This window comes from Monopterus albus, unplaced genomic scaffold (assembly GCF_001952655.1).
Source record: "Monopterus albus unplaced genomic scaffold, M_albus_1.0 scaffold593.1, whole genome shotgun sequence".
NCBI lineage: Eukaryota > Metazoa > Chordata > Actinopteri > Synbranchiformes > Synbranchidae > Monopterus > Monopterus albus.
Window position 1 is genome coordinate 48,051 of NW_018128473.1, and position 15,700 is coordinate 63,750.

Genomic DNA, 15,700 nt, shown 5'->3' on the forward strand with positions numbered 1-15,700 from the left:
TAGCGCGGGGTGTGTGTGTGTGTGTGTGTGTGTGTGTGTGTGTGTGTGTGCAGCCAGGGGAGTGTGTGTGTATACACGTGTGGTATGTGTGATCACTTCCTCTTTTGAGTCATCACAGCTATTTTCTGTTTGTTTGATAGAAAAAACATCTCCATGTGAACCAAACTGGAGTGACTCATCTTAGACTGAAATAGTAAAATCAGCTGCTGAATCAGGAGTAGAAAGGTCTGAGTGAGGTCTTCAGTCGTCTGCCTGGGAGAAGTCAGGATCCCCAGTGAGTCATCTTAGAAGTTGAAAAGTTTTCAGGCTTGATTTTTAGGATGTGTAAGAACGTGTGCAGCTAATGGACCAGTTGATATCACATGGAACACCTGAAGGTGTCTAACAGTGCATTTAGTCTCCCCCTCGCCTCTGCAGTGTCCAGGAGTATTGCTGTGTAGCCTTGTTAGCACAGTCAGGTAATGCTGACGCAGTGCTAAGATTTAAGAGCTCCTCATCACTTTATTTAACACACTGTTCTCCTTAGTACTGTGCACACAAACTTTGTTGGGGTGTTGTGTAAGCTGATTTTTATAGAAGCTAGTTTTCCTTTTCTGGCTGCTGATCTGTTCACCTCCTACACAACAGCTTTGTATTTATTAAAATGGAGTTGGGAGCATATTTGCAGCAGTGCACCACCTGTGGTTTTAAGCACAGTGGCAGCTTTGTTGCTGGATAAGAACATTTCAGAGACTGGTTTTAATCTGCGTGAGACCCACCTTGCGGTCCACACCCAGTGGTTAACAGACATTTCCTCAGAGGGACTGTTGTGGAAGACGTGCTAGTATTTGCTTTCTGTGGGTGCTGATGCACAGGTAGGGACGTGTCTAAATCGATTCACTATGGTGACCTGATTGATCGATCGGGTTCTCAAATCAGAAACATCCCATGGAAATAATCAGATGACAGCAGACGTTGGGCTGAACATTTTATGGCATTATCTCCCTCTGTCCACCCGTCTACCAGTTCTCTTCACCAGTACCGAGCTGCTTGAAGGAGTGACTGGTAATTATCCCAGTGAGTGTCTAAAGATGTCACAAATATGTTTGTGTTGCTTAAATGTTTTATCTGGTAAAACAGTTGATGTCACATCCTGGTTGCACTATGCTTGTTCACAGCCTGGAGTAGAGGGCGTTGAGCTCCTCTCGACACTCGTTCTTCATTAAGCTGCGTCAGTGTTTGTTATTCCTACTGGTTTTACAGACTCCCAGTTTAAGTCTTAACCAAGGGAACAAAGACATTTTTGTCAAGTTGGATGAAAAACTATTGCTGGTTAGACTGTTCTGGTAACAGGGTTGGTACCAAGCCCATCTGGTGACTCTGGGTTTTTGGCTGAAGAAAGATGATGACCAAGAGGCACTTGCAGTGGTGTGCAGGGTTTGTTTTTCTGTAGTGTAAAAGATGAACACGACTACGAGCACCTTCCAGCGGAACATGCCGCGTTGCCATCATTGATGTGACATTTCAGAGCCTTTAGAGATCATGAGTTCTGGGAAGTCACTTCATGAGTAATCACAGCATCTTGGAGCAGCTCTGTGTGTTTAGACAGTGCAACACCTCTTTCTGCAGCACCACCGAGGGCAGTACATATAGTACTTATTAGATGCCCCAGTTTGGCTCTGAAAGCCCTCCCCCCCTTGTTCCTTTTATTGGTGATGAGCTAAACGCTGTCGAAGAACAGCGAGCATCCTGGAGGCTGAGCTGCAGGCTCGTTCTACACAGGCCCAAGGGGAATTGAACTGTGAGGCCACGTTTAGCTGAGACTGCACTTGCTGCAGCAGCTGATGACAGACCTTTGTCACTGGTGCATTGACTGATAGACCTGACTGGGAGGGAGTCGCTGAACATTAAAGGAGAGGAAAACACTGAGGTGTTGACATAGTGTTCAGGAAATCACTGAACTCCATTATAATTTCTGACTCCACTGAAGCATGGAAAGTGGTTTTAAATGAGTTTCATGAGGAACGCTGGAACTGCAGACATTTCAGTGCAGAAACAAATCCTTGAGCTTTCCCTGAGTCACTTGTCACTGTGCATTGTGCAGCCACAGAACGATTCCTGAGGAAAACAAAAACATGAAAGCGTTTATATGAAGCATCCGCTCTGTACTTTCCACTGAACCCCTCTGTTAAGGCAGGGCTTCCATACCTGTTGTTTTCCAGCTGGGCGTGAATAATAGCAGAGCTTCTCAGAAAAGCTGGTTGGCATCTATTCAAATTTGTTCCCCAACTGATTCTGGAGTGATTGTGGATGGAGGCACCAGATATTTAGCATTTTAATTAAAGTTACTGCACAGCATGGACGGCGGAGTGAAAATGTGCCACGATCTGCAGTCACTAGGCTGAAACCTCAGTACTGGGCTGTGACATTGAAAACTGGGATTTCCAGAAATAAAACTCTTAATCCCACTGTCTTACAGCTGCACTGATCCCTCCCACATCAGCATGTGTTTGTGCAGCGCCACAGTGTGTGAGGGCAGCTCTGCCTTGGGCCTGTTCTCTACGTAGTGTTGTACGTCTCCTAGTTTACTGACATAGCCTCATGAAAGAGAACCACTGTGGAAAACTGCATCACTGATTTAGCATCACAGCCTCAAACGTTATGGCCGTTATGGAGAGTGTAAAAGAAATGACGCGGCAGAACCACACATCTTTTTTTTACTTTGCATGTTATTCATCCTCGTCAAAGCTGCAGCCTGTGTTCATGCTAGTAGCGGCTAATGTGGCTTCTAGCTGCCAGCCCAGATTTTAGATTATTGGTTTTCACACTTAAGGCGATAAATAGTTAATTGACTAGTTGATCAAGAGAAAAACTAATCAGCAGTGATTGTCACCAGGGATAATTTTTAAAGTTGTTTAAAGAAAAATGTCAAACATTGGATGGAGTTTAGGTTCTAGGTGTAGGAAGTGATTTCTTTCATATGTGGTGGAAGATCTTTGTGTTTTGGCTCTTGGACATATGAATTAAACATCAGATGTCACCGTGAGCTCTGGAAACTAGTAGCAGACACACTGACCTCCTGTCCAGACAAAAAAAGGAGATATTTGTTGACGTCTGAGTCACAGGGGGCTCAGACCGCCAGCCGCTGATTCAGCTATGACGTCACTCACGTTATTCAAACTCCCAGCTCCGAGTTGTTCCCACTCAGCTGGTAAATGAAGAGTTAATTTGTCTGACATGCCACACAGCTAATAAATACATTGTTCTCACTAATGATGCTCCAGTTTCCTAACCATTGAACTGGCTGTTGATGAAAAGGAGGATAGAGCATGAGAAAACCCACCAGGGAACCGCTCCTCATTCATCCTGTTCTACTTTGGCTGCATTTGCATGTATGTGACAGACGGTGCAGGTGTAATGCAGGGGTGTCATGTCGCACTGCATTAGTTCAGTTTAACACCAAACTGAGGCTGTTGAGAAGCCTGACACAGGTTTATAAATTTGTCCACTAAGAGATTCTGTTTTGTGTGTTTACATAAAGCACGGGCAGCCGGGTGAAAATGTGCTGTGATCTCAGAGAACAGCAACGACAAACAAACGATTTGTCTTGATTATCTGCAGTCACTAGGCTGAAACATTGGTATTGGGCTCTGAAATTGAAAACTCGGCTTTCCAGAAATAGAACTCTTGGCCCCACCGTCTGCAGCTCCTGTGATGCCTCCCCCACGTTATTAGTAGTTTGAAATGCTTTTCTTGAATAACTTTTGAATAACTGCGGTTTTCTTCAAGCTATTGCTCAGTGACGTTTAAAGTTACGTCAAACCTGTTGACACCTTCTTTTGTTGTCTCACAGTAGCCGGTTTTCCATGGATCCTATAGATGTGAATCCTCCGGATCAGCAGATCTGGGATACTAATTAGATCCAGATGTGTGGTAAAGCCAAAAGGAGCTTGTAATTAACCACGTGCACTGAACTTTGGACACATACGGTGAACCAGCATGTAGTTCACACTGCAGGCGCGTTACACTCAGCACTTTTGTCTTGTGCTCCTGCTGGAACAGAATCATAGCCTACACCTTTTGTTACACAAGTTGAAGTACTGATGGGGCCAGATATTTTACAGCGTTTTCAATTGAGAATAAGCATTTAGCTTCATGAAGACTAATTTGAGCAGTGAAAATGTCTCCTTAGTGTGTTTTCAGGGCAGGCAGCAGCACGGTAGTTTTCTGGGAAGGTGACTGAAACGCCTCATGTCTGATGCAGAACAATCGCAGTAGTCAGTATTTCCAGATCACAGGTTTGCGTATGTGTGGCCTTCATTGTGTTTCCCTGACCTCTGTGTATTGTTTACTGGCTGTTCTGAGTGAAAAGGATTTGGAGCTGTTGATTGTGTTCTTCTTTGGCTCGAGTGCTGGAGGTTTGCCAGCTGCAGAGAATTGTTTTCTGCCAGCGATGGTAACAGTCTGAAATGAATTCAGACAAACAGAACAAACCTTCAGGGATTTAATTAGTGTGACCGGGACACTTCTCTGTGCTGCAGTGAACACGGGGGCATTCTTTTGTTTGTCTGACTGCAGCTGTACCAATGATCAGTACTGAAGCAGATGGTGATCAACGACGTCAGTTTGATAACTGACTTTTTCACCCCGTGTTTGTGCAGCTCAGGATTGTGACTGAAGAACTACAGGCTACTGAGATCAGGTGTGGTATTCAATAAGTGGAACTGCTGATGAACTCAGCTTCTAGGGTGCGTTTCATAACCTTATTGAAGTAATATATAGCTGTTGAGGCAGACGTTTATCCTCCATCTACTAACAGCAGTAAATCTTGCTGCCACGCACAGCACAGTGTGCGACTTCCAGTCGGTACACGAACTTGACGCTGTGGAGTGTTGTGGAAGTGAGGGGTGCTGGGAACTAAGCAGTTATTACCTCTGTGGGTTGAGATGGATGGCGGCGGTTTGAGGTGTATGGGAAGTTGTGTAAGATGGAAGGAGAGGAGTGGTTTGACTGGAACATAATAACCACATCAGAATTTGATCTGCCGTCTTAAGTCTGAGCCTGCTGGGTCGGCCGCAGCGTGACGTCTCTCTCAGCTGTGCAGAAAGTGCTGCCTCATGCAGGGAGAAAGATGAATCGTCTGCGCATCTCAACACTGATATTTACATAGTCACAGAGATGGAGAAGAAGTGCAGAGGGAGCTGGGGATGGACCTGGTCTGCTATATATTAGGAACACCTCTGAATATAATCTAGTCCAGTACAACATCACCTTTAACTATGACCTCAATAATAAAAGTATAATTGTATTCATTTCTGACTGTTTCACTGAAAACTAAAACATTTTGAGTTTCATAAACACAGATGTTAAAGTGGAATGGAATGCATACAGATGTACAGGTGTGCCTAATAAAGTGGCCAGTGAGTGTATATTACAAATGTATGAGAAACAGGGAGGGTGAGCGTGTGTGTGTGCATCTGTGATGGTGAGGAGATGATGTGTGTCTGTACTAGAAAGATGATAAATAATGAATCATATTTATACTGCAGGATGCCCATCAGTGCCTCTATTTCTGGTGGCCTCAGCCCTTTAGTTCCAGTCAGTGGACATGTTAGTGCTGCTGTAGACGATACCTTTAACAGCAGTGAGCTTCCGGTTTTGTTACATCATGGCGACGCCCCTGTGCACGGCGCCTGCTGCATTAAGACGTGGTTCTCCCAGTTTGGTGTGGAAGAGCTGGAGTGGCCTGCACAGTAGGGCTGCACCATCTTAACAACAAATGCTGTCTGGATATAATTTGGGTTTTTGTTCATAAGCAGACAATATTTTGCATCATCACAAAATGTTTGTCTTCTGTTGTACTAGGTCGCTCTTGTTAATAGCATATTGTTGCTTAGTAATATTAATGGAAACAACATATTTCATATAGTACTGTTGCAGGTCAACACCCTTCACTGTGCACGTTCCACAGACATAATGGACTTGACAGATGCAGCGTCCCCTCAGCTTCAAGTTAATGGTTCTTGGCTGCTGCGTAATTTGTTAAAATTGTAATAAAAACTTTCAGTCTCTCAGCAGAACCTCACTCAGTGATGGATTCAAGCAGACTGAGCCAGCATTCATCACATTGAGCTCATCTAAACTGAATAATCTGACGTCTGGAGGTTTGATGAGGAAAGTGTGTGTAAAAACTCATTAGAAAACACCAGAGTGAAAACAGCCATCAGTGCTGCTGGTGCCAAAAGTTGCACAGTTTGGCATCCGCAGTGTTTAATCTAGAGGAAGGTCTAAGTGATGGTTGAAGAGCTGCCATGTTGGCTGGTAGCAGAGAAGAAGCAGCAGGTGGTGTCAGTTTCCCTTCCTTCTGTGTGACCTGATGGCCTGTGTTGCCCGGATCCTCGACAGGACGGCCTGTCTTCTGCTGTTCCCTGGGTTCTCTCCAAATGAAGCACCCACAGCTGTTCACATACTAATAATGATGGGGGCAGACAGCGACTTGTAGGAACTCAAGCTGAGGTTCAGTAGTTTTTATTGTTATCCAAAGCAGACCCACTGAAAAAGAGAGAAGTGGCCAGTGACTCAGGTTCTGGAAACAGGCTCGACGCTCTGCATTGTGGCTTAAAGGTCACAGGCCGGCAGAATCTGAAACGGTTGGGTCAGGTGATGAGCAAGGCCTTTAACCCCCAACTGCTCAGAGGCCAGCAGGTCAGGCTGTGGTTGTACTGAGCAGCTTCCAGGTGTGATTGTGTGAATGTGATCAGGACAATCCTGCACAAGAGAGGTGGCCCTGCCCTGAAGACAAAGGTTAAAAGTATATATACACAGCGTTCTTAGTCTTTGTAAGCTCCTCAGCAGGTAGAAGAAAGGTTGAACCTCAGCGGAGCGGGCGGTTCCAGTCACGTTACTCATGGCTGGACCTGATATTTTGCAACAAGTGGAAATGTGCAGGACATTTTCATTCACTGTGGGATTGAAAACCTTGACTGAACATTTCTGTTCAGTGTGACAGCAGACAAATGTGAAATAGTGTCTACATGATTCCAAAACCTTTTAGGAACTGAGCAAAGTATATTTCTGACTTTAGTGACTGTGACAGTTATCACCTCTCAGATGTTTTTCTGCATTCATCTCATGCCAGAACCGAGAGAGAACATGACAGATTGCCTCAAATGCAAATGTGTGATGTAAAATAAATGTCATGTTTTACACACTGGGGCAGATGCTTCAAACTTGTGTGGTGTTTGTTTACTTTACTTTTAAACTTGTCTACAGGTAATCAGAAACTAAAGAGACGAGGCTGCAGACAGTTCAGCCTTCTGAGAGCAGACACCTGGCTGATGCAGGTTGTGTAAAAATGCCAACTATCATGCAGATTAATTTGGCCACTAATCAGAATCGGCTGCAGCTGTGAGTCACCATCAGCTCGGGTGAGCAGTTCCCTTGTCATCGAGGCGAGGTCTCTAACTGAGCTGTAGCTGTGCACAGTGTGGCAGGTGTGCAGTGTGTTGCAGGAAGCAGCCCCGCTCTGTTAACCAGCGTTCTGACAGCAGACACATGACGCAGCATCTGCCAGCGTCCAATTATTTACCAACACCGCTGGCTTCTGTTTGATTTAATCACACGCTGACATATGCTCCGTGTTAGACTCGCACCACTGTCGTTATGCATTTATGAGATATCCTGCTGCAGACAAACGCACTGAGCTCTGCATTCACTCGTCTGGCTCCAGGTCTGCCGCTCCCGGCAGGTTGGGCTGTGATCTTCATCTGTGTCTGCGTCAGTCCTATTTCTGGACAGGTTTTCCCAGGAGTCACAGTGTGTGTATTACTGCAAGGCAAAATCTGAAAGGGCGAAAACGCCTTATTCCCACAGTGCGGTCTGATATTTTCAGCAATGCATTTGACATTAATGTTCGTCGAGATAAAAGGTCAGCAGCCTCTCCAGCAGCTGCACCGTGAAGCCACAGTGTTGGGTGGATGAGAAACCGAGAGGCATCCTCTCCACTAGTACGTAGTTTGGCCTGAGTGTGGTACGTCAGGAAGCTTGATCCTGTGTGCAGTGTTGATTTTAGGGCGACTTGTCAGACGCTGATCTCCACTATCAGAGCTGTGCTGTCAGTATAATTTGGGGCGGGTGCAGCAATGTACTTAAGGTGGGAGCAAGGAAGAAATTCTTCCCTATTTCATTTCCCATGTTTTCTGTTGGCTTCTCTGCTTTTACCTTCTTTGTCCGTGGCACAGTCACTAGTGAAGTTTCCATTCAAATGTGGCACAGTTGTATCTAAAGGCCAGAGTCTTCAGCTGAAACCCATCATGCAGGAATGGTGCTTGTTGCTGCTGTTCTCATGTTGCAAATGACAAACTGATCCATGTGAAAATCATATCTGCTTTATCACATTGTCTGTGTTGGTGTGAAGAGATGCTAGATAAATGATCACTGACTTGAACCTGAGACCAGCATGCTGTTGTCGTGCGACTGTCTCTTTAGTCGAGCGTCCTCCTGGTGCTATTTTCACTTGCGACACTGTGTCGCTGTTGCTTTGTCCGAAGTTTCTCTGACTGTAACATGAGGTGACTGTGATGAGTTCAGGCTGAGCAAACTGTCTGTGTGTTGCTGTGGACGCTCGACACCAAACCTTATCAGGAAACCCTGGAGTCCTCGCTGCCGACCGCAGCCCAGATCAGATACGGTGAGAGACCTTATCACTCACACATACAGGAACCCTCTGGATTTTACCATGTCTGTGCAAAGTCAGACTAATTAGTTTAGATCCTTCTTGCTCATCTCTCCATCAAGTAACAGTTTGTTCTGTTAAGTCGGTTCAATAACTGACCTCGTATCAGACTCCGCATGATTTTAAAGCCCAAAGTCATTTTCAGGCTGACGGTGTGAAACAACGCAGCCCACACTATGGTAGAGGAAGATACTGGTGTGGACAACGGTGCACGTGGATTAACCGAGTGCAAAGTACAGAGGAAGTATTTGAAGTAAGCTTCCCAGGCTCATTCTAAACAATGAGTTTAACCGTTACATCAACGAAACGACACAAAACCCAGCCTGCTCTCTAGTCAGCAGTCGTGACGACAGGTTGACACCTGGACAGATTCCTAGTTGCATCTCAACCTACTTGATCCTTTCACACAAATAAAGGACAAGGTTCTCATGTGTCTGCCCAGTAGGAAGCTGTAGCTGGCCGCTAACCTGGCTCTGTCCTACACAGACCCTCAACAAAACCACAGCATGTTTGTTTTACACCTCTGCAGGTGCTGACAAATGAGACACAGCTGGTTAATTTGTGGGTTTTAGAAGCAACAATAGGTGAATGTTTGTAGGCTTAGAGCCAGCTGAGCTGTCAGAACATTTATTTGAATTATTCATCAAAATGAAATGTAAATGTCAGACTATCTGTCTAAATCTGTTGTTTCTGCTTGTTGACAGTGTTGCTCCACAACGCCATCCCCTTCGTTGGCTTCGGTTTCCTTGACAATGCCATCATGATTGCAGCAGTAAGTGATGAATCTCATTTCACAGGAATTATTTCTGTGAAGGAAAAAAACACAGATCCTGTAACATGCAAATGAATCTGAGCAAAGTCACAGATGGATTTTTCTTCTTGTGGTAACACGGAGTCTGGGTGAGCGTCTCACCGTCCTCTCTCGCATTTTTCTTCTTGTGGGTGAGCGTCTCACCGTCCTCTCTCGTTCTCCAGGGAACACAGATCGAGCTCTCTATCGGCGTCACCCTGGGGATCTCCACCATGGCTGGTAGGAACACACAGAGGAGGTCTGCAGTCCACTCACCATGAAATCTGAATTGGCTTCATTGGCTTGTTGCCTCATTCTTCATCCTCCTTATGAACATTTCATTAGTTGATCAGCGTCAACCGTTTTGATTGGATCATCATCTCGGTCATTAATCAACCAAAATTCCAAACACCCTCTGGGTCTGTCTGGTAAAATATGAGAGACGGATGCTTTTCTCAGTCAAATTAAATGTGAATGCATTTATTCGACCTTGAGTAATTACTTTGTGGATAGCGACGTGATTTGAGTCGTGTCTTTGTCCTTCAGCAGCCGGAACAACAACGACACCAGCTGATAAAACCATTAACGGGTTCTGAACGGTCCAGTTCAGCAGTGAAGTTCTCAGCACCTCACAGCACAGACGAAGATGATCCTCCTCTACTTCTTGTCAGTTTACAGCCACATACAGACCTTAGGCACTGTGGTTTTATTCAGGCCTTCACACAGCACATGCAGAGCCAGATGTGACTTCTGTAGCTCTCGACAGAATTGCATTGAAGTGTCCTTTTTTTTAAAGTTGGCTCCACTAGAGCGACTCAGCCTGCTGCCATCTCAGCTGCTGTTCGGGCCTTGATTACGCTGTGAAAACCGTGAAGGTGCCTGCCTTATCCATGTTTCACCTCAAGACTAGCCCGTTTCCATGGATACCCGGCTCCTCTGCAAAGTGCAAATCACAGGCTGACGACAGGCTCCAGATCAGTAGCGCTGCTCTGACACTTTTATCCATCCAGACGCTGCTTTGCATTTGGTTTGAGCGTCATCCAGGCTGATTGCACTTAATTACTTTTTTTTTGTGGGGGGGGTGGGGGCTTTCTGGGTTCTCTTTCTCCACCCAGCACCTCACAGTCATACACAGTGTCAGAGGTGCTGGTGAAATGAGGTGAGATTGTAATGCGGTCTCACTTCTCCATCTTCATCAAGGAAACTCAGGCTGAAGCCGTCCCTCCGGACTTACAGCTCCCCCGGTAAACTCTGTTTTGCCTCCAGGGATCTGATGAAGGCAAAACAAATGCCTCCTTAATACCTTTATCGCTTTAATGACCTTGGGCAGGTATATTTCATCTGAATCCAAGTACAGTGTGGAGGAGTGTTGTCTTTGCCCCCATCCTGATTGCTTCTATTTCTGTATGTATCTCACACCAAATGGTTTCAGGTCCTCAGACAAACTTTAAACTAAAACAAAGGTAACCTGAGTTTCTTATACCCATGTAAAGAATCGCACCTGGGTGCAGCCCCATGGTTCAGGCAGCTGACGTCAGTCTTTCACTGTGGTGGAGCTGTAGTTCAGCCACACTGAGGTGTTTCCAGTGTAAACATCCAGTTTAGGCCCTACCACTGAATCTCAAACCCATATTTTGTTCTTATTACCTGAACCGTGTTGTTGCTGTAGTGCGTTAACTGGAATAGCTGTGCAGCTGATTTAGCTGACAGTAAAACTACCAGGCAGAAGAGAGAGAAGCTGACTGGAGTCTGTAAAAACATTCCCAACTCTCACTCCTACAGACTCTCGTCTTGTGTTCTTCTGCTTTGATCCGTTTGCTTTTGGAAGTGGGCCTCCTGGCACAGTGTCGTTCTGGTTGTCATGTGTGGGTGTGTTTGTAAAGTTAGAACACTGACTCTGAAAAAAGGACTACAGCCTCGCTGGCCAGTCATTAACCCTGTTAACTCATCCGTTGGCCCGTTCTCAGGCCCTGGTCTGGGTCCAGGTTGCAGTGGCAGAAGGCCGAGCGAGGCAGCTCAGACATCTTCCCAGCCACGTCCTCCCGCCCTTCCCTGGATGCCGAGGCGTTCCCAGTCCAGATGGGTTGTGTAATCCTGCCAGCGTGTCCTGGCTCTGCCTTGTGGTCTCCCTTCAGTCGGACATTCCTGGAGAACCACTACAGGGAGGAGTCGGGAGGATCCTCACCAGAGGCCAGAACCAGCTCCTTTTTTGATGGGAAGGAGTAGCAGTTTTACTCCAGGCTCATTTTAGATGGCTGAACTCTACAGGCAGAAACTGGCAGGTTCAGTCTAATTTTAGCCCCCTCACTCATTTTAGAAGCTGCCGTGTCGGTTGTCTAACAAGGTCATGGTGCCTGATGAACCACATGAACAATCAGTGACCTGGCTGAGGACACCACTTTTGCTCAGCTGTCCTGTGGTTTGATCAGTCCCACTGTCTGGATCCCACAAAGTTCTGTTATAGAAACTGTAGTGAGCTTGTTGTAATAAAACTGGATGAGTATTTTACAGGTTGTGATTAAAACTGATCTGGACTGAGACTGTGCTGTGATATAATGGTGAACTTCACTGCAGAACAACAGACCATTGTCTTCATCGTCCGACTCTTGCTCCGCACTCTCCCCACTACTTTATGTCCACCATAGAACTGTGCAAAGTTGTGCTGCTTTCTCTCAACAATGTGGACAAAACATGGAATTGTCAGTGGCCAAAATCTCAGGTCATGTGCTCGTATTGAGGGGATGGTTCTGGTCCCGACAATCTTGGCTTCTAAAACTTCAGAAAGATGGAAGGTTTTTGTGATGAAAGCCAAAAGCAGCATCAGCAAACCCTGAGAGGTCATTTAGAAGATGTTTTTTTACATTTTAACTCAACCTGTCAGTTTGGCATCCTGTAAAAGTCAACATTACCGTTCTATTCTGATGTTAATCAGCCTGATTTGTGTCGCTGTGTGTTTGCCTCTCTGTGAATTATTTATTTTATTTTATTTTTTTTTTCCAGCTGCGGCTATGGGGAACCTGGTTTCGGATTTGGCCGGTCTCGGGTAAGAAGCCCAATAAGCTGCCTCTGAGGTTTAGATGTGACGTTCACGCTGCACAGAAGCTGTAAACTGAACTTTGTAAACAATGAATCCCTTTAAAATGTTGAAATCACCTGTTGCTTTTACTTTGTTTTAGTATCTCTTTAGTTCCTCCTCAGGCTTTTACGCATAATATTATCTCATAGTGTCGAGTGCATTTCAGTTTGGGTGCTTCCTCCTTTTATTCTTAGGAGAGACAGTATATGTGTTTGTACACCTGCCTTTTTAAAATGTAATGTAACTTTACCTGTTGCTTTACACTTAGCATGACCTTAAATTAAAATATGGGGGTGTCAGGAAATGCCACACCATATCATTACACAACTGTGTGTGTGTGTGTGTAGTCTTGCAGGCTATGTGGAGGTTCTGGCTTCTAAACTGGGGATGCAGGTTCCAGATCTGACACCAAAGCAGGCGGACATGTGGCAGACCAGGCTCAGCTCTCACATGGTGAGATTCTCATATTTGTTTCATTCTTTTTGGGGGGGGCATTATGCTACATAGCTGATGATAAAGGGAGGTAGGGATGAGGAAGGACGTACAACAAAGGTCCCCGGCTGCAGCCAAACCGAGGATGTTGCAGTGAATGGTCAGTGCCTTAACCCCGTGGCAACCAGGGTGCCTAGAGGTTTCTTTAAACTATTTGTGGGAAACATTTAATATCTCCAGTAGCAACTAAAACATGCTACAGACAAGGAGCCTTTAACCACATACAGACAGGTGACAAAGGGAAGAAATTACAGGGAATGTGCCAAAATAGAAATGACAGTAAACTGGCGCAGAGAGGAGAGTCAGCTGCAGGCAGAGGTGCACGTCACAGAAAACGTCTCATAAGGAGAATCCACCAACAAAAGGAGGCTTGGAAACAGATTAGAACCAAATCAATGTCAGCTTTATTCCTGTGATCTGCACCACAGGGATGCAAAACATGGTGTAAGATCCTTTCAGAGGGTTTTAAAGGAAACAGCAGCTGTGACAAACCTGCCCTGTTCTGAATTAGCCACTGAATCTCTAATAAGGGGTTTTAGTTGTTTTGTAGTGTCGATCTAAAGCAGGTTTCAGAAGGTGTTTGTCTCCTGTGTGTCACAGCCATGTAAGACTTCTAAACGCAGTCCAAAGAAGCATAATGCAATGTATAAATGAGTTTTATTCTTCAGTTTGTGGCTAAATAAAAAGCCTGATATGATTTCTTCTGTTGCTCCTGCAGGGTAAAGCCATCGGCGTGTCCATCGGCTGTATCCTGGGAATGTTCCCGCTGCTTTTTCTGGACGATGAGAAGGAGAAAGAGGCGTAGTGACGCAGCGTCACACTGAGCCACTGGAACTGCACAACACCACCACACCGTGAGCTGGAGGCTGTTAAAGAAGTATTTACAGTTGGATGTTTCTCCGTCCTCTGCTCAGGCGGCCTTCTCCCCGTGTGAGGCAGTGTGTGAACCGACTGATGATGACTGGTCCAGAAACTTCAGCACTCTTAAGCCTGGGCGCGTTCACGTGCTCCCAAGTACGTCTGCCTGTCAGTTCAACGAGAGGTCTCACTCACTCTACTCATTTTAGATTTGGCGAGCGATTTTACCAGTTCACATTCTCCTCATTACCTCCACCTCTTCGATTACTGTTAGCTTCGGTGGCCACTAGTGACACACGATCCCCAGAGGCTTGTGAATCATTTGGTCTTAAAGACTTGATCACGAGGCCACGTTTCCTTGTTAGACATTTTAATAAATAGTGTAACAGTAGCATCAGTAGCCAGGAGTCACAAAATCAGTTCAGTAATGACATTTATACAGAAATATTTACTTACTGTGTTTAATTAACACAGACATTTGAACAAGTCCGCGGTGGTGAGCTCAACGGACCCTCCACAGCTAAAATCTAAGAAATTAACTGTGTGTGTGTGTGTGTGTATATGTATGTGTATGTATATATATATATATATATATATAGGAAACACGCTTTTATTTATAAAATATTTTAACAGCAGGCTTTCTTGAACTTTAAAAATCATTTAACTGAAAACCAATTTAAAAAAAATGAGTAAAACTAAAGTCCATAATAAATATATATAAATATAAAAAGGTTTTTTAATGTAATTAAAGCCGGCTCGGTTGCAGTGGTAGTGCTCAGCCCACTGTATATTCAGCATTACTTGGCCTGCTCTGAATGTGTTTACACAGAACACAGTGGTGGTGTTTGCCAGTAAAACCGTCTTGTTGTGTGAAATCTCTGGCTGAACTGAACACGGGCCGTTAGGCGACAGTAAAAGTGCACGCTCTATAGGAATCTCTCAGCCCTAATTAAAAAATGAAATGTACGACGTTAACTAGACAGCTATGAAATCATTCAAGTGTATAACTCTAAGAATCACTTTATAAACATGTTTAACATCAGCCACCGTGAGCTACTCGTCATAGCAGATTTTAGACTGGTACAGGACTGGTAGCCAGCAGCAGCTATTGCCTGTTGCGTGTTCTGCCTTTCATGTCACGTGTCTGAACACCTTTGGCTCAGTTTGGTTCTTGGGATTCGGTGCTGGATCTGTGTCCCAGTCTTCGCCACCGTGCTGACACCTTCTGACAGTGTTGCTCCCAGGATGAGAGACGCTCGCCTGTGCCAGTGGACTTCCTTCACATTTCTGCTTTAGCTGCTGATACAACAGGGTCAATAACATAAACCCGAGCAGCCGATGTCACCGTTTCCAAACCTGCAGCTGTGACAGCGGAGAAACGAACTGTAGATACCGACCAGCAGCTGAACACTATTTCACAGTTTGACTGCTTTACCTAGATTTTTTTTTAAACTTTTTATCATCTTAGGTTATTTTCTTCTTCAGCAGACACTTTATACATTTAAATACATCATCTCCTAAACACTATTTGTTTATTTTGGTTCAGAAATAGCAGATGTTTGTTGTTAGTTCAGCCGAAACTGAGCGGACGCTTCGGTGACAAAACGTTACCTGAGTTGTTTAACAGACATATTTTCATCCTTAATCTTCCACAAAAACAGTGTAAATGAATAAACAGGAACAGCATCATCTGCTACCTCCAGAAATATTTTCACAGTTTTGCATGAAGAGCTGCTATAGCTCAGACTCCGTAACTCTGTATAGAAGGTTT

At 45.0% G+C, this 15,700-nt stretch overlaps 1 protein-coding gene across 1 annotated transcript in view; it reads left to right on the forward strand.

Moving 5' to 3' along the window:
- The window catches only part of tmem65 (transmembrane protein 65), a 16,025-nt gene extending 1,545 nt beyond the window's left edge, over positions 1 to 14,480 (forward strand). Inside the window, exons 2-7 of the mRNA XM_020588681.1 lie at positions 8,569 to 8,668; positions 9,418 to 9,485; positions 9,689 to 9,743; positions 12,504 to 12,546; positions 12,927 to 13,032; positions 13,790 to 14,480. Coding sequence (XP_020444337.1) covers positions 8,569 to 8,668; positions 9,418 to 9,485; positions 9,689 to 9,743; positions 12,504 to 12,546; positions 12,927 to 13,032; positions 13,790 to 13,876 — 459 coding nt within the window. The 3' untranslated portion in view covers positions 13,877 to 14,480. The remainder of the gene's footprint in view (positions 1 to 8,568; positions 8,669 to 9,417; positions 9,486 to 9,688; positions 9,744 to 12,503; positions 12,547 to 12,926; positions 13,033 to 13,789) is intronic.
- The last annotated feature ends 1,220 nt before the right edge of the window (positions 14,481 to 15,700 follow it).